This window comes from Paroedura picta, chromosome 16, assembly GCF_049243985.1.
Source record: "Paroedura picta isolate Pp20150507F chromosome 16, Ppicta_v3.0, whole genome shotgun sequence".
Lineage (NCBI taxonomy): Eukaryota > Metazoa > Chordata > Lepidosauria > Squamata > Gekkonidae > Paroedura > Paroedura picta.
This window is the reverse complement of record NC_135384.1, coordinates 10,722,501-10,747,859: the sequence shown is the minus strand read 5'-3', so window position 1 is coordinate 10,747,859 and position 25,359 is coordinate 10,722,501. Positions and strand designations below refer to the sequence as shown.

The following is a 25,359-nucleotide window of genomic DNA, read 5'->3' as shown; positions in this document are numbered from 1 at the left end:
AAGCCAAATCCAGATAATCTATATAGAAACTCATCCTTTCCCCTTTCTCTTTTACTCAGTTCCACCTCCCTCTGCTCCTTCTGCTGCCCTCCATTTATCATATTAGAGATGTTGTTCTACAAGACAAAATGTAATTTTCACTTTCCTCTGAAAAACAAACATACCATACACAAAGGGAGCATAATATAGAAGAAGAAGAAGAAGAAGAAGAAGAAGAGGAGGAGGAGGAGGAGTTGGCTCTTATATGCCCCTTCTCCATACCCGAAGGAGGTTCAAAGCGGCTTTCAGTCGCCTTCCCATTCCTCTCCCCACAACAGACACCCTGTGGAGTGGGTGAGACTGAGAGAGCGGTGATATCACTGGCTTCGGATCCATATCTAAAAACCTCATATTCTGTGAATATTTAGACATGACCTTTCAAATTAATACAAAGCCAAATCCAGATAATCTATATAGAAACTCATCCTTTCCCCTTTCTCTTTCACTCAGTTCTACCTCCCTCTGCTTCTTCTGCTGCCCTCCATTTATCATATTAGAGATTTTGTTCTACAAGACAAAACGTAATTTATACTTTCTTCTGAAAAAAAAAGAAACTTACCATACACAAAGGGAGCATGCTATAACAGATAAGTTCAAACTCTTGTCGGCTTCTTTGGTGCTGCTTTGATGAAATCTAAGCCTACATATTGATAGTTAGCTGAATAAAGAAAAGACATGAAGAGTTTATAAGTGTGACTTACAAAGGTTCAGAAATGACCAAATTGGTGGGCTCTTCAGTAAATGACGGGATGCTGTATAAGTACATGACTTGAGAAACAATCTCACCCACAATCAGGTCACCTGGCTGATAAAATGCATGCGGAATTGGGAGAAGATCAACTGCTGTGGCACACTGCATGGGATATTTCTTGCACGTCACGTGGCACAGCAGTAGAAGCAGCAGCAACTTCCGTGAGAACATCTTTCCTTTAATTTCCTCCCTGGCTTATCAGTACCAGTTTTGTTCTGACTTTTCCAGATCAGTAGATGTATGTACAACTTTGCGGGAGTTTGTTTAACCTATTTGAAAATACGAACAGAAAGTTCAGGTAGTGGTTGCTTGTCTCTGTCCCTTGTCCTTCATGACTTTGTACAATAGGATTGCCTTTCTCTCTCCTGTTCTCATCTCTTTGTCCAGACTGACACTAAAACAGCTGTATTCCAATCCCACAGCTGAAACTGATTTTCTTTCTAAAATGTAAATTGTAAAGCAAACCTTTGGTGGTCTAAGCAGCAGATGAGTTAATTAAGGCCAAATTGTTGCAAAGAGTTTCTCCTTACTCTTCCAAAATTGCAAAATATGCCACAGTTGGTGGGGAAACTGCCATGGTCCTTTTTCCCCAAAATGAAGTGGATGTGAAAGGCAGAGGAGGAGAGAGAAGAGATCAGATGCTCAATCCCCCTTGTGTCTTCACTCAGTCTCACCTAGTTTCTTCTACACTTGAGCTTCCAGCTCACATGGCTTTTGGTCCTGGAGATGCCATGCCTCTGAACCTTTTGAAAGGTTAACATTTGTGAGGCCATCAGCCTAAGACAATGTTGGTAGTTAGTGGAGTTAAGCTGCACAAACTTCCGAGAACCCCCCTGAGTTTTCAAGACAAGAACTGAGGTGTTCTAAGGAGTAACAAGGCAGAAGCTGATGAGCTTCTCAGAGCTAACAACAGTGTTCTAGTCAGAACCATCCAGATCAGGGAAATGGGAAACTACCTCTTCTTAAAAACGTATATTACGCATATCGATATAGAAGATTGACAGAACCCCCTCTATGCTTGCATCAGTACCCTGCTCGTTGATGGGGATTGTATTATGCACATTTTTTTTTAAATAGCCTCTGGCAAAGTTTTGTCAAGCAAGAGAAAGAACTCTAATGACTGTGATGTGCCTTCCTAATTATGGTGGTGGCCTTGGTCTCAGATGGCCATTGAAATTGTCACAATTTAAATTGATATGCATGCCTGCAATTGTAATAATTAAAGGGAAAATCTATGATGGTATCAAACCCATTCATTGTGGCTTGTTTAGGCAGCTTCTGGTTCTTCTGAGTTCCCCAAGTGACCCTTGGTCAGGAATTGTAAATGAAGCAGGTCCTGTTAGGGATCAAAGCCAATATCTGACAATGGAAAACTGAACTTCTGTGTTGAACTTGAGATATGACTTTACTGGAGGCGAAACTTTCAGCGCTGATGCCGCTACATCCTATGATGTCATTTTCTGCATAATGCATAAAATAAGGTATAACAATTAAGCCCTAAACTCTCCAACATCCGAAAAAGAATGATGCATATTGGCCTTGGAACTATATTCCTACTCCAAGACAAAATAGGAAAGATCCCAACCAAACAAACAACACTCCCCCTGGTCACATAATGCGGAGCATTTCCGTAGAGTATATATGTACATTCCCATTTGCCTAGTGAATAACTGAGTCATTCTGCTGTTTTATAAAGTCGAGAGATTCATTTCCATTTGGAAACAAACATATATTTCAAACCTAAAGTATGAGAAAACACAGTGGCCCAAAATTTGAACATAAAGATATTGTATTAATGGTACCTGATGTTGCCTGCATATCAGTTTGTATTTTTCTCTGCAATATTATATCCAGCTCTTCATGTGTTGAGCGTACAGCATGTGGTGGAAACACATTACACTATTGGTTTTGCACGCAGAGTGAATGGTTGTCACCCCTCTATGTCACTGTAAGTATGCAAGGTTATATCTGTCCCCTGTCGCCGGCATATATGATAAGAAATCCAAATTTTGAAAATTCATCATTGACAATCAATTAATCAATCAATCAGACTTTATTACAGTCGTTCAGACCAAGTTATATGAATTTGATACATAAGAGATCAAAAGAATATGGTCATTTAATGTAATACAAATTAAAACTTATCATTAAATAGAGCTTAAAACTATGCTACTTTACAGCATCAGATCTTTATGGTCGCGGGACAAATCCTAGCCAGCTGAGTTGTCACCTGGGGGGACTCATCACTTAGCAGCCTCCTTGCTCGATCTACATCATGATGTTCTGGCAACTTTTTAAGGAGTGGCTCAGTCAAGTTGCTACAAATGTCAACATAAGCAGGGCAGTGGAACAATATATGCTCTAAAGAGACATCTCGCTTCACAATGAACTAATGGAAAACCGCAGAATGGTCACTGAATTCTAGAGAGAATGGATCTCATGTCCAGAAAACCCAGAAGTGATGTCACACCACCACCAATGACGCTGTCCAACCAGTTTCCATCTGGTAAAAGAATTGTCTGGCAATTCTTGGTTGGGGGGGATATGCAATTCTAGACATTTTGTTTCAACCAGTCACATTTTAATTTCAGTCCTTCCTAAATCATTCTATCTGACCATCTAATCTAAATCATTCTATCTGACTATCTAATGTGGCTTTTGGCATGATGAGCTTATGATACTCAGCAAAGATTTTGTGGCTGATCACAGAAGATGCTCTCTTACTTCTCAGTGAAAGAAAAGTGAAATGGTTCCAACAAGTTGTGCATTAAAAACATTTAATTTCTTTTTGTGAGGGAGCGGGATATTTTTCAAGATACTGAACCACTCCAGTTCCTTCAGAGGTTCAGGTAATATAGTGGAGCCACCCAAATTGTGTACAAGCCTCATATGGACCTATGATTTATTGAGCTTTTGCACAAATAAGCCTGAAGTAGGATTACCAGCCCTTAGGTGGAGCAGAAGAGCTCCCTGATTTGTAAGTGTTCTCCAGACAAGTAAAATTGCTTTCCCTGGGGCATATGGCAGCTTCCAAGGTGAAATTCATGGCACTGTAGATTCAGATTCAGATACCTTTATTGGCATAAGATTTGATATACATAAAACAAAATTATGTATGCAATCGATGTACCAAAAATCAAATAAATAAATAAAGAGATAAAGAAATAAGGAGATAAAGAGATAAGGAGATAAAGAGATAAAGAGATAGATAAAATATATATTGGAGAAATATTGTATTATTCATATTTGTACCATATTGTTTTAATAATTTTTTGTAATGGCCCTTGGCCCTATAGAATAAATGTTTTCGTATCGTATTGAGTGATTTGTAAGTGTTCTCCAGACAAGTAAAATTGGTTTCCATGGGGGATATGGAAGCTTTGATGGTGAAATTCATGGCATTGTATTTCACTAAGGTCATGTGTGTCCACAAACTACAGTGTCTCCAGGCTTTACCTTAAATCTACTGCCTCAGGAGGTGGTGAGCTCCCTTTCACTGTAGCCTTCAAGCAGTGGTAAGACAGATAGTTGTCTTGGATGCTTTAGGCTGATCGTACATTGAACAGGGGTTGAACTAAGTGGCCTGCATGGCCCCTTCCAAGTCTAGAATTCTAAATCTGCAGGAATAACCCAACCCAGTGTTGGCTACCATATTATGAAAGTAAAACTTATCTTCTTCTAATGCCTCAGGGGATGGTGAGCTCCCCTTCACTGCCAGCCTTCAAGCAGATGCTTATCATAGATGCTTTAGGCTGATCCTACAATGAACAGGGGGTGGACTACGTGGCATGTATGGCCCCTTCCTAGTCTAGGATTCTAAACCTGTAGGAATTTCCCATCCAACAAGAATTTCTCAACCCACAATTGGCTACCGTATTATGAAAGCAAAAATAAGCTTCTATTCTTTTCAGTTTTTTCTCCTTATTAATTGATCTCTGGTGTTTAGCTCAGGCCTCAGAATAATGATGTAGCATTTAGGAGAAAAGATACAACCCAGTAACCCAGCACTGGAGGCCAATATGGAAAAGATTTCCACAGCCACCATGAATTTCCCTTTGGTGCTCAAGTAGGTTGGAAGAAAGGACAACCAAACACTGCAAAAGACCAACATGCTGAAGGTGAGGAACTTGGCTTCATTGAAACTGTCTGGTAACTTCCTAGCAAAGAAAGCCACAGTGAAGCTGGCAATGGCCAGGAGGCCCATATAGCCCAAGACACAGTAAAACATGGCAGCAGAGCCCTCGTTACACTGCAGAATGATTTCCCCAGTAGCTGAATGCATGTCCACATCGTGGAATGGAGGGGAAGTACTTAGCCAAATAGTGCAAATGCCTGCTTGGATGAAGGAGCAGAAAAGGACCACAGAAGTTGCCATTCGCTTTCCAAACCATCTCCTTATCCTGGATCCTGGTTTGGTAGCCATGAAGGCCAAAACAACAGTGATGGTTTTGGCCAACACACTGGACAGGGCCACAGAGAAGACAATGCCAAAAGCAGTTTGTCGGAGAAGGCAGGTCATTTGGGAAGGTCTTCCAATGAAGAGCAAGGAGCAGAGGAAGCAGAGAAGAAGGGAGATGAGGAGAATGTAGGTGAGGGTCCGGTTGTTGGCTTTGACGATGGGAGTCTCTTGGTGCTTGATGAAAATCCCAAGCACCAAAGCTGTGATCACAGAGAAAGACATAGACAACAAAGCTAAGGCAATTCCTAATATTTCTTTGTAGGACAGGAAACTGAAGACTTTGGGGATGCATTGATCTTGCTTGATATTGGCATGCTGATCTTGTAGACATTTAATACAAGCAACCATATCTGAAAAAGAAGATTGATGTTTCATGAATTTGATCAGTGATTATAAAATGGCTATATATATATATGTATATATATATATGTATGTGTATATATATATATATGTGTATGTGTATATGTATATGTATATGTATATGTATATGTATATGTATATGTATATGTATATGTATATGTATATGTATGTATATGTATGTGTATAGAGAACTCTTTGATCAAGTAATAAGGGCTTCAGGGGATGAACTGACTGTTTCTGTTTGGAGTCTTATGATCAGCACAGCTATGCAACTTTGGGAAAGAGGAAAAGATCAATAGGTTATAACATGCCCATATCCTGCGAGCACTTCTGAATTCTTGAAAAAACAACACAATCTCATTGTTCAAGGAGGAGAAAGTGTGTCTGACTGGCATTCCTATTCCTTCAATATCGCAGAGCTATACAACTTCTCATTATACCCATTTTGTGGAACAGACTCTTATGAAGGATATCAAGTGTGATGCTTTCTACCTTCATCCTGTGAAATGGTTCCTTCTGGACATGGAGCACAATCATAGCAGCAGAACTTTTCCCCTTCCTTCTTTTCCTTACTATAGCCAGGAGGACAATGTTCATTGCAGACAGAAAGGGGCACCACCTGGCCGTAATACAAAAGGATCATTAGTAACATGTGCATTGACCCTTTTTATGATCTTTACCACCATCTCAAGTCATACCTCTGAACCTCAAAAAAGCCTCTGTCCTCATACAGAAAAGTCAATGGTTCCCGAGATAAGTATACCAAAGTCTGATGGAAAGAAATAAGCAGCAGAAACAAATAAGCAGCAGAAACAACCTTTTCACTAGAGAAAAAATTATGTGTTTATAACTACCTAGAGGTCCTCGATCTACTAAATTGGAATTGAATTGACAGGCCTAAAACGTGTAAGTTCTTCTATTCTTCATGCACTCAAGAATCTGCCCCTTTGTCTTACCTGGTTAAAGGTTCTGTGCCACACAATCTGATCATCATGAAGGGTCAGCTCATTGCCTGGAGGAGCCTGAGGATCCAGCCTTCCCACTTGCACTCTTGCAAAAGAGCCATTTGGGAATGTTACCCAGTTTGTAACGTCAAAACCAACATTCAGTTCTCCATTTTCATCAAAACACACAGTGTCTCCAGCACTGTTGTTGAACTTGATGCTCCTTAGAAAATGATGCAGCTACCAGAGAAAGAAATGGTCACGGAGAGGTACAACTGGTCACAACCATGCCTAGTGTTTTTTTTTTTTAACCTGCCCCCAGTCTGGTGGAATGCTCTTTGAAGTGAAATCAGGACCCATAATGTCCCGTAATGCCTGTAAGACAGAGGTTTCCCACCAGGGTTTTGGTTGAGGCCATCTAGTGGACACTTGAGAGCCCATCCAATTAATTGAAATCCATCCAACATGGATTACCTGCCTGGTAATATCCGATTTAGAAAGGGGAGGTAATTTTACAAATAATTTTAATAATTAAGGTAAAGGTATCCCCTGTGCAATCACCGGATCATGCCTGACCCTTGGGGTGATGCCGTCTAGCGTTTTCATGGCAGACTCAATACGGTGTGGTTTGCCATTCCCATCCTCAGTCATTACCGTTGACCCCGCAGCAAGCTGGGTACTCATTTTACCAACCTCAGGAGGGTGGAAGGCTGAGTCAACCTTGAGCCAGCTGCTGGGATTGAACTCCCAGCCTCATGAACAGAGTTTCAGACAGCATGTCTGCTGCTTTACCACTCTGCGCCACAAGAGGCTCTTAAATTTAATAATTATTGTTGTTTAAAATCTTTTAAGTTTTAGAGGCCAGATTTTAAATAATTTTTGAATAATATAATAATAGTAGTATAGTAGTAGTAGTGGTACTAGGAGGAGGAGAAGGAGGAGCAGCAGCATCAGTAGCAGCAAAGATGGACAAGTATAAATAGATTATTCTAGCTAGTCCATGTCAACCAATTCAGGTAAAGGGTAATTGTCTGTGACTTGCGTGAAATTGTGGTGAAGCTGAGATCATTGAATGTCATTTAAAAATGATTTTCAATCTATGGATTACAATGGTAACTCAGTGATGATCAGACAATTTGGACTAAAAGATTTGGCCTTTTCAGAATTGGATTTGAATCCTCCCCAAGGATTTTGTCTCCTATCTTGGATGTGTAACTGGATTAAGCCTTAGAAGTCCGTAGTTAATGGTTCTCTTTCTCAATTTTGATGAATTCTCCAGGTGTGATCCTGCCTGTTGAGGGTTCACTTGGCCATGATTGTCTAGACTTTGATTTATTGCAGGTTGGCTAGATATAGTGACCAGATATTTCCTCTGCTCCCCAAAAGCTAATGGGACACTAGACATAGAGGATAAGAGGTATCTGCATTGGCTGAGTTTGACTGAAGTAGAATACAATGGGCTGTTTTTTGTTACCTATAGAGCACCCAGTTAACTAAATTCAGGTTATCCAAACAGTAGATAATCAAACACCTGAACATGATATTCCATCAACCTCACCCAGCCTTCCTACCTTGGCTCTTGCAAAAGAGTAATGGCCTGAATGTGGCCTGATCTCCAAGCCCTCAATGGATGACTGAAGAGAGAGGGGGGGGGCTGACCCAGTTATTGGTTCTTTTCTCCTGTAGCGCTGGGCTCTGGCATTCCAGTGAAGAGAAACAATCTTGGGAAATTGTTTTCATCTTTTAAAAAGTAGCTAAAGACACAATCATTGTCCTAGTCTCTGAAGTAAAAGCTGTTCCTGATGGGCTGTTTTTAATGGATTTATCCTGCACAATGAGGAAAAGCTTTCTTTGGATTCAATACTGATGTTTTAATGATTGCAGGAATTTGATTTTACTATTGAATTGGTATGCAGCTTTAACAGTTGGCCAGCGCTGAATAATTATTCAGGTTCAAAGTTTTCAGGCATATTGATATGTTGATTTTTTTTTTTTGCTCTTTATCATTCATGTAGACTCTCTTTCTATGTTACTATATGTTTATCAGGTATGTATTAGGAAAATCATTTCAAATGGACATGAAGAAATACTCAAAGAGAAATAATTAAATTATAATCAAGTGAAGAAATAGCAATTTCCCTTGGAAATGTAACACAAAATCAGAGTCCAATAGCACCATAACGACAAAAAAAAAATGTAGTCACGATGGAACTTTCAAGTGCATAGACAATTCCTCAGACAAAATGGAATAAGGATCATAATAATACAGACAAGACAAAAAGAAATGAATGGCAAATTAGTAAACTGTGCAGTGATAGCCAAATTATGCCATATGATCACTGTTTGCTAAAAAAAGGAATCAGTCCTTTCGGTTCAGTAGAAGTTTAAAAAAGTTGGAGAAAAAAAAGTGTGAAGGATAGTAATTAATTGCAGACACTTTCCCAATTGTGGAAAGAAATAATTGAAAGAGGCTAGTTGCTTGCCTTATCTATTTTTAATTATTTCTTTCCTCAATTCGGATAGTGTCTGTCACAATTACTAACCCTGATGCTTTTATTTCCCCAATGTTTTTGTGAAGATTTTCAGCACTCAAAACTTATGCGTTGGATAAATCAACATTGATCTTGAAGATGCTACTGAACCCGAATTTGCTTCTGGTATTCAGTCCAACATGGCAGTCCACTTGAATCTGTTTGAAATGCAATCTTTGGGAAGCAATTACCTGCCATGGTTGCACGTCACATATCTCTGGAATCTTCCCTTCTTCCCTTCTTCTGCGTTTAAATGTGGATACATAGATGGCATGCAAAGAATGCGCTACAGCATAGACAGCATTGTAGACATTATAGCTGTGGCCAGTCATGCTCATCTCAAACAAAATGTCTGGAATAGAATCTAGCTTCTCCGCTGCAGTGCACATTTCCTTGTTGTCCCCGTGAACAGTGGAGATTTTCAGGACACAACTGAATGCTTGCTCCCAGAAGTCCTGGATAAAACCATCTCCTTTTGCCCAGGAAGGACTTACGGACTGCAGGAATCTGTTGAATCCTGGTGGCTGATTGGAGTGAACGGTAAAGGATAGGGCACCATGGAAGGTTTCTATATCCCACACTCTTTGAACAGACACTGATGCAAAGTCCCAGTGGCATGTCACTATCCATACCTTATGCACGGGAGGAAAAGAAATGAAGTGACCTATAAGCAACACTATTCTCAAACTTAACATGGAAGAGTCTTCTCCATATACAAACCGCACATTAGCATTGTTGTCAAAATAAGCAGCAAAAAACTCTTTGTGCCTTGAAAAATCATCCCCATCATGTGCAACATATTTCTGTACGGGTAGCCTTGCAATGAAGTCAACACAGATGCCATTCTCAGAGAGCATTGGCACCAAGACCTCCACGAATCTGTCTCCATTGTCATCTTCCTGAGCAAAGAGTGCAATCCAAGTCCATCTGAAGTGGTGAAAGAGCCGGATGACCCCCATATATTGAGTGGCTTCATTGGGGACCATCTGATACATGGAAGGAAGCAGCAATTGGTTTCCTTGCACTGGGGAAAATGATCCGTAAATGAGCTAAGGAAAAATATATACAAACTTTGTTCAGAAACAATGAAATATACCATTGAAACATATGTCAAAGCAGTGGAATTTCCATAGCTCTGAACGGATGACCTACCTGTGGGATTTTATAAATGCTGAGTGTGGTGCCAATATGGGCAGATATTTGTGATGTCAGCCCTCCAGTGACTGCAATGAGAGTGTTCAGTGCCCCACATTTGAAATTTGGAAGAAACTGTTGCTGTGAAGAAAGAAAGCTCAAGGTAGCTTTATAGGTCATCTTTGCATCGAAGTAGCTATTGAAGATATGAAAGCCCAAAGTGATGTTTGGCAAGAGGTTGGGGTCCCCATTGATCTCCTTTAGGGCAAAAACTAAGGCCAAGTTGTGCTGGTAATTCTTTGACACTGATCTACGAGGAGAATTATAGATGAGGTTGAAAGCCTTCTTGACCTTCATACTCCCTACTTCTCATTGCCCTGCATTACTGTACCCTGATATATCCTGCCTCTGTTGGTTATTTTTACACTGTCACAACAGAAACCATCCCAATTTCACTCTTAGTATAGATACCCCTCTAAATATAGTGTTCTGATTGCCTCTTTTTGCTTCTCTGACCCCCACAGTGATTTCAGCTTATTCACTGGCTGCAGATCCATCTCTAAAATCCTCCTATTCTGTGAATATTTAGACATGACCTTTCAAATTAATACAATGCCAAATCCAGATAATCTATATCAAAACTCATCCCTTCCCCTTTCTCTTTAACTCAGTTCCACCTCCCTCTGCTTCTTCTGCTGCCCTCTATTTATCATATTAGAGATTTTGTTGTACAAGACAAAACGTAATTTTCACTTCTGAAAAAGAAATCACCATACACAAAGGGAGCATAATATAGAAGAAGCAGAAGAAGAAGAAGAAGAAGAAGAGTTGGCTCTTATATGCCCCTTCTCCCTACCCGAGGTTCAAAGCGGCTTACAGTCGCCTTCCCATTCCTCTCCCCACAACAGACACCCTGTGAGGTTGGTGACGCTGAGAGAGCCCTGATATCACTGCTCGGTCAGAACAGTTTTATCAGTGCTGTGGTGAGCCCAAGGTCACCCAGCTGGTTGCATGTGGGGGAGCGCAGAATCGAACCCGGCATACCAGATTAGAAGTCCGCACTCCTAACCACTACACCAAACTGTCTCTCTCTCTCTGTATAACACATATGTTCAAACTCTTGTCGTCTTCATTGGTGCTGCTTTGATGAAATCTTAGCCTACACATTGATAGCTAGTGGAATAAAGAAAAGACATGAAGAGTTTGAAAGTGAGACTTACAGAGGTTCAGAAATGAATAAATTGGTGGGCTCTTCAGTAAATGACGGGATGCTGTATAAGTACATGACTTGAGAAACAATCTCACCCACAATCAGGTCACCTGGCTGATAAAATGCATGCGGAATTGGGAGAAGATCAACTGCTGTGGCACACTGCATGGGATATTTCTTGCACGTCACATGGCACAGCAGTAAAAGCAGCAGCAACTTGCGTGAGAACATCTTTCCCTTAATTTTCTCCCTGGCTTATCAGTACCAGTTTTTTCCTGACTTTTCCTGGATCAGTAGATGGATGTACAACTTTGCTGGAGTTTCTTTAACCTATTTGAAAATACGAACAGAAAGTTCAGGTAGTGGTTTCTTGTCTCTGTCCCTTGACCTTCATGGCTTTGTACAATAGGATCGCCATTCTCTCTCCTGTTCTCATCCCTTTGTCCAGACTGACACTAAAACAGCTGTATCCCAATCCCACAGCTGCAACTGATTCTCTTTCTAAAATGTAAATTGTAAAACAAACCTTTGGTGGTCTAAGCAGCAGATGAGTTGATGAAGGCCAAATTGTTGCAAAGAGTTTCTCCTTACTCTTCCCAAATTGCAAAATACGCCACAGTTGGTGGGGAAACTGCCATGGTCCTTTTTTTCCAAAATGAATTGGATGTGGAAGGCAGAGGGGGAAAGAGAAGAGATCAGATGCTCAGTCCTGCTCGTGTCTTCACACAGTCTCACCTAGTTTCTTCTACACTTGAACTTCCAGCTCACATGGCTTTTGGTCCAGGAGATGCCATGCCTCTGAGCCTTTTGAAGGGTTAACATTTGTGAGGCAATCAGCCTAAGACAATGTTGGTAGATTGTGCAGTTAAGCTGCACAAACACCCGAGAACCCCCCTGAGTTTTCAAGACAAGAACAGAGGTTTTCTACCATTGCCTTCCTCTACAGAGCAATTGTGGACTTTCTGGGTGGCTTCCCATCTAAGGAGTCACAAAGCAGAAGCTGATGAGCTTCTCAGAGCTAACAACAATGTTCTACTCAGAACCATCCAGATCAGGACAAGTGGGAAACTACCTAAAAACTTATATTACGCATATCGATATAGGAGATTGACAGAACCCCCTCTATGCTTGCATCTGAACCCTGCTCATTGATGGGGATTATATTATGCACAATTCTTAAAAAATAGCTGCTGGCAATGTTTTGTCAAGCAAGAGAAAGAACTATAATGACTGTGATGTGCCTTCCTAATTATGGTGGTGGCCTTGGTCTCAGATGGCCATTGAAATTCTCACAATTTAAATTGATATGTATGCCTGCAATTGTAATAATTGAAGGGAAAATCTATGATGGTATCAAACCCATTCATTGTGGCATGTTTAGGCAGCTTCTGGTTCTTCTGAGTTCCCCAAGTGACCCTTGGTCAGGAATTGTAAATGAAGCAGGTCCTGGGAGGGATCAAAACCAATGTCTGACAATGGAAAACTGAACTTCTGTGTTGAACTTGAGATATGATTTTACCGGAGGCAAAACTTTCAGTTATGATGCCGCTACATCCTATGATGTCATTTTCTGCATTATGGATAAAATAAGGTGTAACAATTAAGCCCTAAACCCTCCAGCATCCAAAAAAGAATGATGCATATTGGCCTTGGAACTATATTCCTACTCCAAGACAAAATAGGAAAGATCCCAACCAAACAAACAACACTCCCCCTGGTCACATAATGTGGATCGTTTCCGTAGAGTGTATATGTCCATTCCCATTTGCCTAGTGAATAACTGAGTCATTCTGATGTTTTATAAAGTCGAGAGATTTATTTCCGTTTGGAAACAAACATATATTTCAAACCTAAAGTATTAGAAAACACAAAGTGGCCCAAAATTTGAACATAAAGATATTGTATTAATGGTACCTGATGTTGAATGCATATCAGTTTGTATTTCTCGCTGCGCGATTATATCCAGCTCTTCATGTGTTGAGCGTACAGCATGTAATGGAAACATACTATTGGTTTTGCATGCAGAGAGAATGGTTGTCACCCCTCTATGGTCTGTAAGTATGCAAGGTTATATCTGTCCCCTGTCGCAGGCATATATGATAAGAAATCCAAATTTTGAAAAATCATCATTGACAATCAATCAATCAATCAAACTTTATTACAGTCATTCAGACCAAGTTATATGAATTTGATACATAAGAGATCAAAAGAATATCGTCATTTAATGCCCCCCGCAGGGCTCTATGCCCCCCGCAGGGCTCTGCGCTCTGCGAGTGAGAATCTTCTGGTCGTTCCCGGCCCTAGGGAAGCACGCCTAGCCTCGACCAGGGCCAGGGCCTTTTCGGTCCTGGCCCCCACCTGGTGGAATGAGCTCCCGGGTGAGCTGCGGGCCCTGCGGGACCCTTTAACGTTCCGCAGGGCCTGCAAGACGGAGCTCTTCTGCCAGGTCTATGGTTGAGGCTGGGGCTGCTGGGGTACATCGACTGCTCTCCCCCGGGCTTCTTGAACATCGTTGACCTCCTTCTCCTCCACCCCCCCTTTTTTAGGAATGGGGGTAGGAAGGGGATCTTATTATTGTGCTGCCATGTTGTGACATTTTAAAGTCTTTTAATGGGAGTTTTAATGGGTTTTTTAAGACATCGTAACCCGCCGCGAGCCATTTGGGAGTGGCGGGAAATAAATCGAAATAATAATAATAATAATAATAATAATAATAATAATAATGTAATATAAATTAAAACTTATCATTAAATAGAGCTTAAAACTATGCTACTTTAGAGCATCGGATTTTTATGGTGGCAGCACAAATCTTAGCCAGCTGAGTTGTCACCTGGGGGGACTCATCACTTAGCAGCCTCTTTGCTCGATCTACATCATAATGTTCTGGCAACTTTTTAAGGAGTGGTTCAGTCAAGTTGCTACAAATGTCAACATAAGCAGGGCAGTGGAACAATATATGCTAATAAGAGACCTCTCGCTTCACAATGAACCAATGGAAAACCACAGAATGGTCACTGAATTCTAGAGAGAATGGATCTCATGTCCAGAAAAGCCAGAAGGATGTCACATTGTCATTAGCTGCCATCACCAATGACGCCGTCCAACCCGTCGCCCTCTGGTAACAGAATTGATTCTGGCAATTCTTGGTTGTGGGGGGGGGGGGAATATGCAATTCTTTTTTTTAACAACAAGCTTTTAATAGCATATATAAGTACAATATAAGAAGGGAAAGTGCAAAAGGATCCAAGCCTCATATGGACCTATGATTTATCGAGCTTTTGCACAAATAAGCCTGAAGTAGGATTACCAGCCCTTAGGTGGAGCAGAAGAGCTCCCTGATTTGTAAGTGTTCTCCGGACAAGTAAAATTGCTTTTCCTGGGGCATATGGCAGCTTCCAAGGTGGAATTCATGGCACTGTAGATTCAGATTCAGATACCTTTATTGGCATAAGATTTGATATACATAAAACAAAATTATGTATGCAATCGATGTACCAAAAGTCAAATAAATAAATAAAGAGATAATGAGATAAAGAGATAAGGAGATAAGGAGATGAGATAAGAGATAATGAGAAAAAGAGATAAAGAGATAAAATATATATTGGAGAAATATTGTATTATTCATATTTGTACCATATTGTTTTAATTATATTTTGTAATGGCCCTTGGCTCTATAGAATAAATGTTTTCGTATCATATTGAGTGATTTGTAAGTGTTCTCCAGACAAGTAAAATTGGTTTCCATGGGGTATATGGAAGCTTTGATGGTGAAATTCATGGCATTGAATTTCACTAAGGTCATGTGTGTCCACAATCTACAGTGTCTCCAGGCTTTACCTTAAATCTACTGCCTCAGGAGGTGGTGAGCTCCCTTTCACTGTAGCCTTCAAGCAGTGGTAAGACAGATAGTTGTCTTTGATGCTTTAGGCTGATCGTACATTGAACAGGGGCTGAACTAAGTGGCCTGCATGGCCCCTTCCAAGTCTAGAATTCTAAATCTGCAAGAATAACCCAACCCAGTGTTGGCTACCATATTATGAAAGTAAAACTTATCTTCTTCTAATGCCTCAGGTGGTGGTGAGCTCCCCTTCACTGCCAGCCTTCAAGCAGATACTTATCATAGATGCTTTAGGCTGATCCTACAATGAACAGGGGGTGGACTACATGGCCTGTATGGCCCCTTCCTAGTTTAGGATTCTAAATCTGTAGGAATTTCCCAGCCAAGAAGAATTTCTCAACCTACAATTGGCTACCGTATTATGAAAGCGAAAATAATCTTCTATTCTTGTCAGTTTTTTCTCCTTATTAATTGATCTCTGGTGTTTAGCCCAGGCCTCACAATAATGATGTAGCACTTAGGGGAAAAGATACAACCCAGTAAGCCTGCACTGGACGCCAATATGGAAAAGATCTCCACAGCCACCATGAATTTCCCTTTGGTGCTCAGGTAGGTTGGAAGAAAGGACACCCAAACACTGCAAAAGACCAACATGCTGAAGGTGAGGAACTTGGCTTCATTGAAACTGTCCGGTAACTTCCTAGCAAAGAAAGCCATGGTGAAGCTGGCACTAGCCAGGAAGCCCATATAGCCCAAAACACAGTAAAACATGGCCACAGAGCCCTCATTACACTGCAGGATGATTTCCCCAGTAGCTGAATGCATGTCCACATCGTGGAATGGAGGGGAAGTACTTAGCCAAAAAGTGCAAATGCCTGCTTGAATAGAGGAGCAGAAAAGGACCACAGAAGTTGCCATTCGCTTTCCAAACCATCTCCTTATCCTGGATCCTGGTTTGGTAGCCATGAAGGCCAAAACAACAGTGATGGTTTTGGCCAACACACTGGACAGGGCCACAGAGAAGACAATGCCAAAAGCAGTTTGTCGGAGAAGGCAGGTCATTTGGGAAGGTCTTCCAATGAAGAGCAAGGAGCAGAGGAAGCAGAGAAGAAGGGAGATGAGGAGAATGTAGGTGAGGTTCCGATTGTTGGCTTTGACGATGGGAGTCTCCTGGTGCTTGATGAAAATCCCAAGCACCAAAGCTGTGATCACAGAGAAAGACATAGACAACAAAGCTAAGGCAATTCCTAATATTTCTTTGTAGGACAGGAAACTGAAGACCTTGGGGATGCATTGATCTTGCTTGATATTGGCATGCTGATCTTGTGGACACTTAGTACAAGTGACCATATCTGAAAAAGAAGATTGATATTTCATGAATTTGATCAGTGATTATAGAATGGCAATATGTAACATACATATAACATCAAGGAGAACTCTTTGATCAAGTTATAAGGGCTTCAGGGTATGAACACTGACTGTTGCTGTTTGGAGTCTAATGATCAGCACAGCTATGCAACTTTGGGAAAGAGGAAAAGATCAATAGGTTATAACATGCCCTGCGAGCACTTCTGAATTCTTGAAAAAACAACACAATCTCATTGTTCAAGGAGGAGAAAGTGTGGCTGACTGGCATTCCCATTCCTTCAATATCTCAGAGATATACAACTTCTCATTATACCCATTTTGTGGAACAGACTCTTATGAAGGATATCATGTGTTATGCTTCCTACCTTCATCCTGTGAAATGGTTCCTTCTGGACACGGAGCACAATCATAGCAGCAAAACTTTTCCCCTTCCTTCTTTTCCTTACTATAGCCAGGAGGACAATGTTCATTGCAGACAGAAAGGGGCACCACCTGGCCATAATACAAAAGGATAATTAGTAACATGTGCATCGACCCTTTTTATGATCTTTACCAGCATCTCAAGTGATACCTCTTAACCTCAAAAGGCCTCTGTCCTCATACAGAAAAGTCAGTGGTTCCCGAGATAAGTATACCAAAATCTGATGGAAAGAAATAAGCAGCAGAAACTAATAAGCAGCAGAAACAACAATCTTTTCACCAGAGAAAAATGTGAGGTCCTCGATCTAATAAATTGGAATTGAATTGACAGGCCTAAAACGTGTAAGTTCTTCTATTCTTCATGCACTCAAGAATCTGCCTCTTTGTCTTACCTGGTTAAAGGTTCTGTGCCACACAATCTGATCTTCATGAAGGGTCAGCTCATTGCCTGGAGGAGCCTGAGGATCCAGCCTTCCCACTTTCACTCTTGCAAAAGAGCCATTTGGGAATGTTACCCAGTTTGTAACGTCAAAACCATCATTCAGTTCTCCATTTTCATCAAAACACACAGTGTCTCCAGCACTGTTGTTGAACTTGATGTTCCTTAGAAAACGATGCAACTACCAGAGTACAAAATGGTCACAGAGAGGTCACAACCATGCCTAGTTTGTTTTTTTTACCCTGCCCCCAGTCTGGTGGAATGCTCTTTGAAGTGAAATCAGGACCCATAATGTCCCGTAATGCCTGTAAGACAGAGGTTTCCTACCAGGGTTTTGGTTGAGGCTATCTAGTGGACACTTGAGAGCCCATCCAATTAATTGAAATCCATCCTACATGGATTACCTGCCTGGTAATATCCGATTTAGAAAGGGCAGGTGATTTGACAAATAATTTTAATAATGAAGGTAAAGGTATCCCCTGTGCAAGCATTGGGTCATGCCTGACCCTTGGGGTGATGCCGTCTAGCGTTTTCATGGCAGACTCAATACGGGGTGGTTTGCCATTCCCTTCCTCAGTCATTACCGTTGACCCCCCAGCAAGCTGGGTACTCATTTTACCAACCTCAGGAGGATGAAAGGCTGAGTCAACCTTGAGCCAGCTGCTGGGATTGAAATCCCAGCCTCCTGGACAGAGTTTCAGACAGCATGTCTGCTGCTTTACCACTCTGCACCACAAGAGGCTCTTAATTTTAATAATTATTGCTTAAAATCTTTTAAGTTTTAGAGGCCAGATTTTAAATAATTTTTGAATAATATAATAATAGTAGTATAGTAGTAGTAGTAGTACTAGGAGGAGGAGAAGGAGGAGCAGCAGCATCAGTAGCAGCAAAGATGGACAAGTATAAATAGATTATTCTAGCTAGTCCATGTCAACCAATTCAGGTAAAGGGTCATTGTCTGTGACTTGCGTGAAATTGTGGTGAAGCTGAGATCATTGAATGTCATTTAAAAATGATTTTCAATCTATGGATTACAATGGTAACTCAGTGATGATGAGACAATTTGGACTAAAAGATTTGGCCTTTTCAGAATTGGATTTGAATCCTCCCCAAAGATTTTGTCTCCTATCTTGGATGTGTAACTGGATTAAGCCTTAGAAGTTCGTAGTTAATGGTTCTCTTTCTCTATTTTGATGAATTCTCCAGGTGTGATCCTGCCTGTTGAGGGTTCACTTGGTCATGATTGTCTAGAGCCTCCGGGGAGGGCGGTATAAAAGTATGATAAATAAAATAAATAATAAATAGACTTCGATTTATTGCAGGTTGACTAGATATAGTGGCCAGATATTTCCTCTGCTCCCCAAAAGCTAATGGGACACTAGACATAGAGGATAAGAGGGATCTGCATTGGCTGAGTTTGACTGAAGTAGAATACAATGGGCTGTTTTTTCTTACATATAGAGCACCCAGTTAACTAAGATCAGGTTATCCAAACAGTAGATAACCAAACACCTGAACATGATATTCCATCAACCTGACCCAGCCTTCCTACCTTGGCTCTTGCAAAAGAGTAATGGCCTGAATGTGGCCTGATCTCCAAGCCCTCAATGGATGACTGAACGGGGGGGGGGGTGACCCAGTTATTGGTTCTTTTCTCCTGTAGCGCCATGCTCTGGCATTCCAGTGAAGAGAAACAGTCTTGGGAAAATGTTTCCAATCTTTTAGAAAGTAGCTAAAGACACAATTGTTGTCCCACTCTCTGAGTTAAAAGCTGTTCCTGATGGGCTGTTTTTAATGGATTTAACCTGCACAATGAAGAAAAGCTTTCTTTGGATTCAATACTGATGTTTTAATGTTTGCAGGAATTTGATTTTACTATTGAATAGGTATGCAGCTTTAACAGTTGTCCAGTGCTGAATAATTATTCAGGTTCAAGGTTTTCAGGCCTACTGATATGTTGACTACATTTTTGCTCTTTATCATTCATGTAGACTCTCTTTCTCTGCTACTATATGTTTATCAGGTATGTATTAGGAAAATCATTTCAAATGGACATGAAGAAATACCCAAAGAGAAATAATTAAATTATAATCAAGTGAAGAAATAGCAATTTCCTTTGGAAATGTAACACAAAATCAGAGTCCAATAGCACCTTAAAGACCAACAAAAATGTAGTCACGATGGAACTTTCGAGTGCATGCACAATTCCTCAGACAAAATGGAGTAAGGATCATAATAATACAGACAAGACAAAAAGAAATTAGTGGCAAATTAGTAGAATGTGCAGTGACATCCAAATTATCCAATATGATCACTTTTTGCGAAAAAAGGGAATCAGTCCTTTCGGTTCAGTAGTAGTTAAAAAAAGTTGGAGAAAAAAAAGTTTGAAGGAGAGTAATTAATGGCAGACACTTTCCCAATTGTGGAAAGAAATAATTAAAAGAGACTAGTTGCTTGCCTTATCTATTTATAATTATTTCTTTCCTCAATTCGGACAGTGTCTGTCGCAGTTATTAACCTTGACACTTTTATTTTCCCAATGTTTTTCTGAAGATTTTCAGCACTCAAAACTTATGCGTTGAATAAATCAACATTGATCTTAAAGATGCTACTGAACCCTAATTTTCTTCTGGTATTGAGACCAAGATAGCAGTCCACTTGAATCTGTTTGAAATGTAATCTTTGGGAAGCAATTACCTGCCATGGTTGCACGTCACATATCTCTGGAATCTTCCCTTCTTCCCTTCTTCTGCATTTAAATGTGGATACATAGATGGCATGCAAAGAATGCGCTACAGCATAGACAGCATTGTAGACATTATAGCTGTGGCCAGTCATGCTCATCTCAAACAAAATGTCTGGAATAGAATCTAGCTTCTCCGCTGCAGTGCACATTTCCTTGTTGTTGCCGTGAACAGTGGAGATTTTCAGGGCACAACTGAATGCTTGCTCCCAGAAGTCCTGGATAAAACCGTCTCCTTTTGCCCAGGAAGGACTTACGGACTGCAGGAATCTGTTGAATCCTGGTGGCTGATTGGAGTGAACTGTAAAGGATAGGGCACCATGGAAGGTTTCTATATCCCACACCCTTTGGATAGGAACTGATGCAAAGTCCCAGTGGCATGTAATTATCCATACCTTATGCACAGGAGGAAATGAAAAGAAGGGAAATAGAAGCAATACTAATCTCAAACTTAACATGGAAGAGTCTTCTCCATACACAAACCACACATTGGCTTTGTTGTCAAAATAAGCAGCAAAAAACTCTTCGTGCCTTGAAAAATCATCCCCATCATGTGCAACATATTTCTGTACGGGTAGCCTTGCAATGAAGTCAACACAGATGCCATTCTCAGAGAGCATTGGCACCAAGACCTCCACGAATCTGTCTCCATTGTCATCTTCCTGAGCAAAGAGTGCAATCCAAGTCCATCTGAAGTGGTGAAAGAGCCGGATGACCCCCATATATTGAGTGGCTTCATTGGGGACCATCTGATACATGGAAGGAAGCAGCAATTGGTTTCCTTGCACTGGGGAAAATGATCCGTAAATGAGCTAAGGAAAAATATATACAAACTTTGTTCAGAAAGAATGAAATATACCATTGAAACATATGTCAAAGCAGTGGAATTTCCATAGCTCTGAACGGATGACCTACCTGTGGGATTTTATAAATGCTGAGTGTGGTGCCAATATGGGCAGATATTTGTGATGTCAGCCCTCCAGTGACTGCAATGAGAGTGTTCAGTGCCCCACATTTGAAATTTGGGAGAAACTGTTGCTGTGAAGAAAGAAAGCTCAAGGTAGCTTTATAGGTCATCTTTGCATCGAAGTAGCTATTGAAGATATGAAAGCCCAAAGTGATGTTTGGCAAGAGGTTGGGGTCCCCATTGATCTCCTTTAGGGCAAAAACTAAGGCCAAGTTGTGCTGGTAATTCTTTGACACTGATCTACAAAGAGAGTTATAAATGAGGTTGAAAGCCTTCTTGACCTTCATACTCCCTCCTTCTCATTGCCCTGCATTACTGTACCCTGATATATCCTGCCTCTGTTGGTTATTTTTACACTGTCACAACAGAAACCATCCCAATTTCGCTCTTAGTATAGATACCCCTCTAAATATAGTGTTCTGATTGCCTCTTTTTGCTTCTCTGACCCCCACAGTGATTTCAGCTTATTCACTGGCTGCAGATCCATCTCTAAAATCCTCCTATTCTGTGAATATTTAGACATGACCTTTCAAATTAATACATTGCCAAATCCAGATAATCTATATCAAAACTCATCCCTTCCCCTTTCTCTTTCACTCAGTTCCACCTCCCTCTGCTCCTTCTGCTGCCTCCATTTATCATATTAGAGATGTTGTTCTACAAGACAAAGCCTAATTTTCACTTTCTTCTGAAAAAAAAAGAAACTTACCATACACAGAGGGAGCATGCTATAACAGATAAGTTCAACCTCTTGTTGGCTTCTTTGGTGCTGCTTTGATGAAATCTTAGCCTACACATTGATAGTTAGTGGAATAAAGAAAAGACATGAAGAGTTTGAAAGTGAGACTTACAGAGGTTCTGCAATGACCAAATTGGTGGGCTCTTCGGTAAATGACGGGATGCTGTATAAGTACATGACTTGAGACACAATCTCACCCACAATCAGGTCACCTGGCTGACAAAATGCATGCGGAATTGGGAGAAGATCAACTGCTGTGGCACACTGAATGGGATATTTCTTGCACGTCGCATGGCACAGCAGTAAAAGCAGCAGCAACTTCCGTGAGAACATCTTTTCCTTAATTTTCTCCCTGGCTCATCAGCACCAGTTTTGTTCTGACTTTTCCTGGATCAGTAGATGTACGTACAACTTTGCTGGTGTTCGTTTAACCTATTTGGAAGTACGAAGAGAAAGTTCAGGTAGTGGTTGCTTGTCTCTGTCCCTTGACCTTCATGACTTTGTACAATAGGATTGCCATTCTCTCTCCTGTTCTCATCTCTTTGTCCAGACTGACACTAAAACAGCTGTATCCCAATCCCACAGCTGCAACTGATTCTCTTTCTAAAATGTAAATTGTAAAGCAAACCTTTGGTGGTCTAAGCAGCAGATGAGTTGATGAAGGCCAAATTTTTGCAAAGAGTTACTACTAACTCTTCCAAAATTGCATAATATGCCACAGTTCGTGGGGAAACTGCCATGGTCCTTTTTCCCCAAAATGAAGTGGATGTGAAAGGCAGAGGGGGAAAGAGAAGAGATCAGATGATCAATCCTGCTCGTGTCTTTACTCAGTCTCACCTAGTTTCTTCTGCACTTGAGCTTCCAGCTCACATGGCTTTTGGTCCTGGAGATGCCATGCCTCTGAACCTTTTGAAGGGTTAACATTTGTGAGGCCATCAGCTTAAGGCAACGTGGGTAGATAGTGCAGTTGAGCTGCACAAACACCTGAGAACCCCCCTGAGTTTTCAAGACAAGAACAGAGGTGTTCTACAATTGCCTTACTCTGCAGAGCAATTGTGGACTTTCTGGGTGGCCTCCCATCTAAGGAGTAACAAGGCAGAAGTTAATGAGCTTCTCAGAGCTAACAACAGTGTTGTAGTCAGAACCATTCAGATCAGGGCAAGTGGGAAAGTACCTGTTCCTAAAAACTTATATTACACATATCTCTATAGGATATTGACAGAACCCCCTCTATTCTTGCATCAGAATCCTGCTCATTGATGGGGATTCTATTATGCACATTTAAAAAAAATAGCAGCTGGCAATGTTTTGTCAAGCAAGAGAAAGAACTGTAATGACTGTGGCATGCCTTCCTAATTATGGTGGTGGCCTTGGTCTCAGATGGCCATTGAAATTCTCACAATTTAAATTGATATGTATGCCTGCAATTGTAATAATTGAAGGGAAAATCTGTGATGGTATCAAACCCATTCATTGTGGCATGTTTAGGCAGCTTCTGGTTCTTCTGAGTTCCCCAAGTGACCCTTGGTCAGGAATTGTAAATGAAGCAGGTCCTGGGAGGGATCAAAGCCAATGTCTGACAATGGAAAACTGAACTTCTGTGTTGAACTTGAGATATGATTTTACCGGAGGCAAAACTGTCAGTGATGATGCCGCTACATCCTATGATGTCATTTTCTGCATAATGCATAAAATAAGGTATAACAATTAAGCCCTAAACCCTCCAGCATCCTAAAAAGAATGATGCATATTGGCCTTGGAACTATATTCCTACTCCAAGACAAAATAGGAAAGATCCCAACCAAACAAACAACACTCCCCCTGATCACATAATGCGGAGCATTTCCGTAGAGTGTATATGTCCATTCCCATTTGCCTAGTGAATAACTGAGTTGTTCTGATGTTTTATAAAGTCGAGAGTTTCATTTCCATTTCGAAACAAACATATATTTCAAACCTAAAGTATTAGAAAACACAAAGTGGCCCAAAATTTGAACATAAAGATATTGTATTAATGGTACCTGATGTTGCCTGTATATTTGTATTTCTCGCTGCAAGATTATATTCAGCTCTTCATGTGTTGAGCGTACATCATATAATGGAAACATACTATTGGTTTTGCACGCAGAGTGGATGGTTGTCACCCCCTATGGTCTGTAAGTATGCAAGGTTATATCTGTCCTCTGTAGCAGGCATATATGATAAGTAATCCAAATTTTGAAAATTCATCATTGACAATCAATTAATCAATCAATCAGACTTTATTACAGTCGTTCAGACCAAGGTATATGAATTCGATACATAAGAAACCAAAAGAACATGGTCATTTAATGTAATACAATTTAAAACTGATCATAAAATAGAACTTATAACTATGCTACTTTACAGCATCGGATTTTTATGGTAGCTGCACAAATCTTAGCCAGCTGAGTTGTCACCTGGGGGGACTCATCACTTAGCAGCCTGTTTGCTCGATCTACATCATGATGTTCTGGCAACATTTTAAGGAGTGGTTCAATCAAGTTGCTATAAATGTCGACATAAGCAGGGCAGTGGAACAATATATGCTAATAAGAGACCTCTCGCTTCACAATGAACCAATGGAAAACCACAGAATGGTCACTGAATTCTAGAGAGAATGGATCTCATGTCCAGAAAACCCAGAAATGATGTCACACCACCACCAATGACATCATCCAACCAGTCTCTCTCTGGTAGCAGAACTGAGTCTGGCAATTCTTGGTTGGGGTGGATATGCAGTTCTAGACATTTTGTTTCAACCAGTCACATTTTAATTTCAGTCCTTCCTAAATCATTCTATCTGACCATCTAATCTAAATCATTCTATCTGACTATCTAATGTGGCTTTTGGCATGATGAGCTTATGATACTCAGCAAAGATTTTGTGGCTGATCACAGAAGATGCTCTCTTACTTCTCAGTGAAAGAAAAGTGAAATGGTTCCAACAAGTTGTGCATTAAAAACATTTAATTTCTTTTTGTGAGGGAGCGGGATATTTTTCAAGATACTGAACCACTCCAGTTCCTTCAGAGGTTCAGGTAATATAGTAGAGCCACCCAAATTGTGTACAAGCCTCATATGGACCTATGATTTATCGAGCTTTTGCACAAATAAGCCTGAAGTAGGATTACCAGCCCTTAGGTGGAGCAGAAGAGCTCCCTGATTTGTAAGTGTTCTCCAGACAAGTAAAATTGCTTTCCCTGGGGCATATGGCAGCTTCCAAGGTGTAATTCATGGCACTGTAGATTCAGATTCAGATACCTTTATTGGCATAAGATTTGATATACATAAAACAAAATTATGTATGCAATTGATGTACCAAAAATCAAATAAATAAATAAAGAGATAAAGAAATAAGGAGATAAAGAGATAGATAAAATATATATTGGAGAAATA

At 40.6% G+C, this 25,359-nt stretch overlaps 2 protein-coding genes across 2 annotated transcripts; both read right to left on the bottom strand.

Annotated features, from left to right (window-relative positions):
- Positions 1 to 4,697: 4,697 nt before the first annotated feature.
- Positions 4,698 to 10,575, bottom strand: LOC143825188 (vomeronasal type-2 receptor 26-like). The gene is made up of 5 exons (XM_077313213.1): positions 10,237 to 10,575; positions 9,276 to 10,133; positions 6,566 to 6,793; positions 6,102 to 6,228; positions 4,698 to 5,599 (listed from the first exon to the last, which is right to left on the bottom strand). Exons 1-5 carry the CDS (start codon positions 10,573 to 10,575, stop codon positions 4,698 to 4,700), a joined length of 2,454 nt encoding a protein of 817 aa, XP_077169328.1.
- A 5,141-nt stretch (positions 10,576 to 15,716) lies between these two features.
- Positions 15,717 to 22,119, bottom strand: LOC143826498 (vomeronasal type-2 receptor 26-like). The gene is made up of 6 exons (XM_077315334.1): positions 22,055 to 22,119; positions 21,152 to 21,443; positions 20,191 to 21,048; positions 17,447 to 17,674; positions 17,000 to 17,126; positions 15,717 to 16,618 (listed from the first exon to the last, which is right to left on the bottom strand). Exons 1-6 carry the CDS (start codon positions 22,117 to 22,119, stop codon positions 15,717 to 15,719), a joined length of 2,472 nt encoding a protein of 823 aa, XP_077171449.1.
- Positions 22,120 to 25,359: the final 3,240 nt, after the last annotated feature.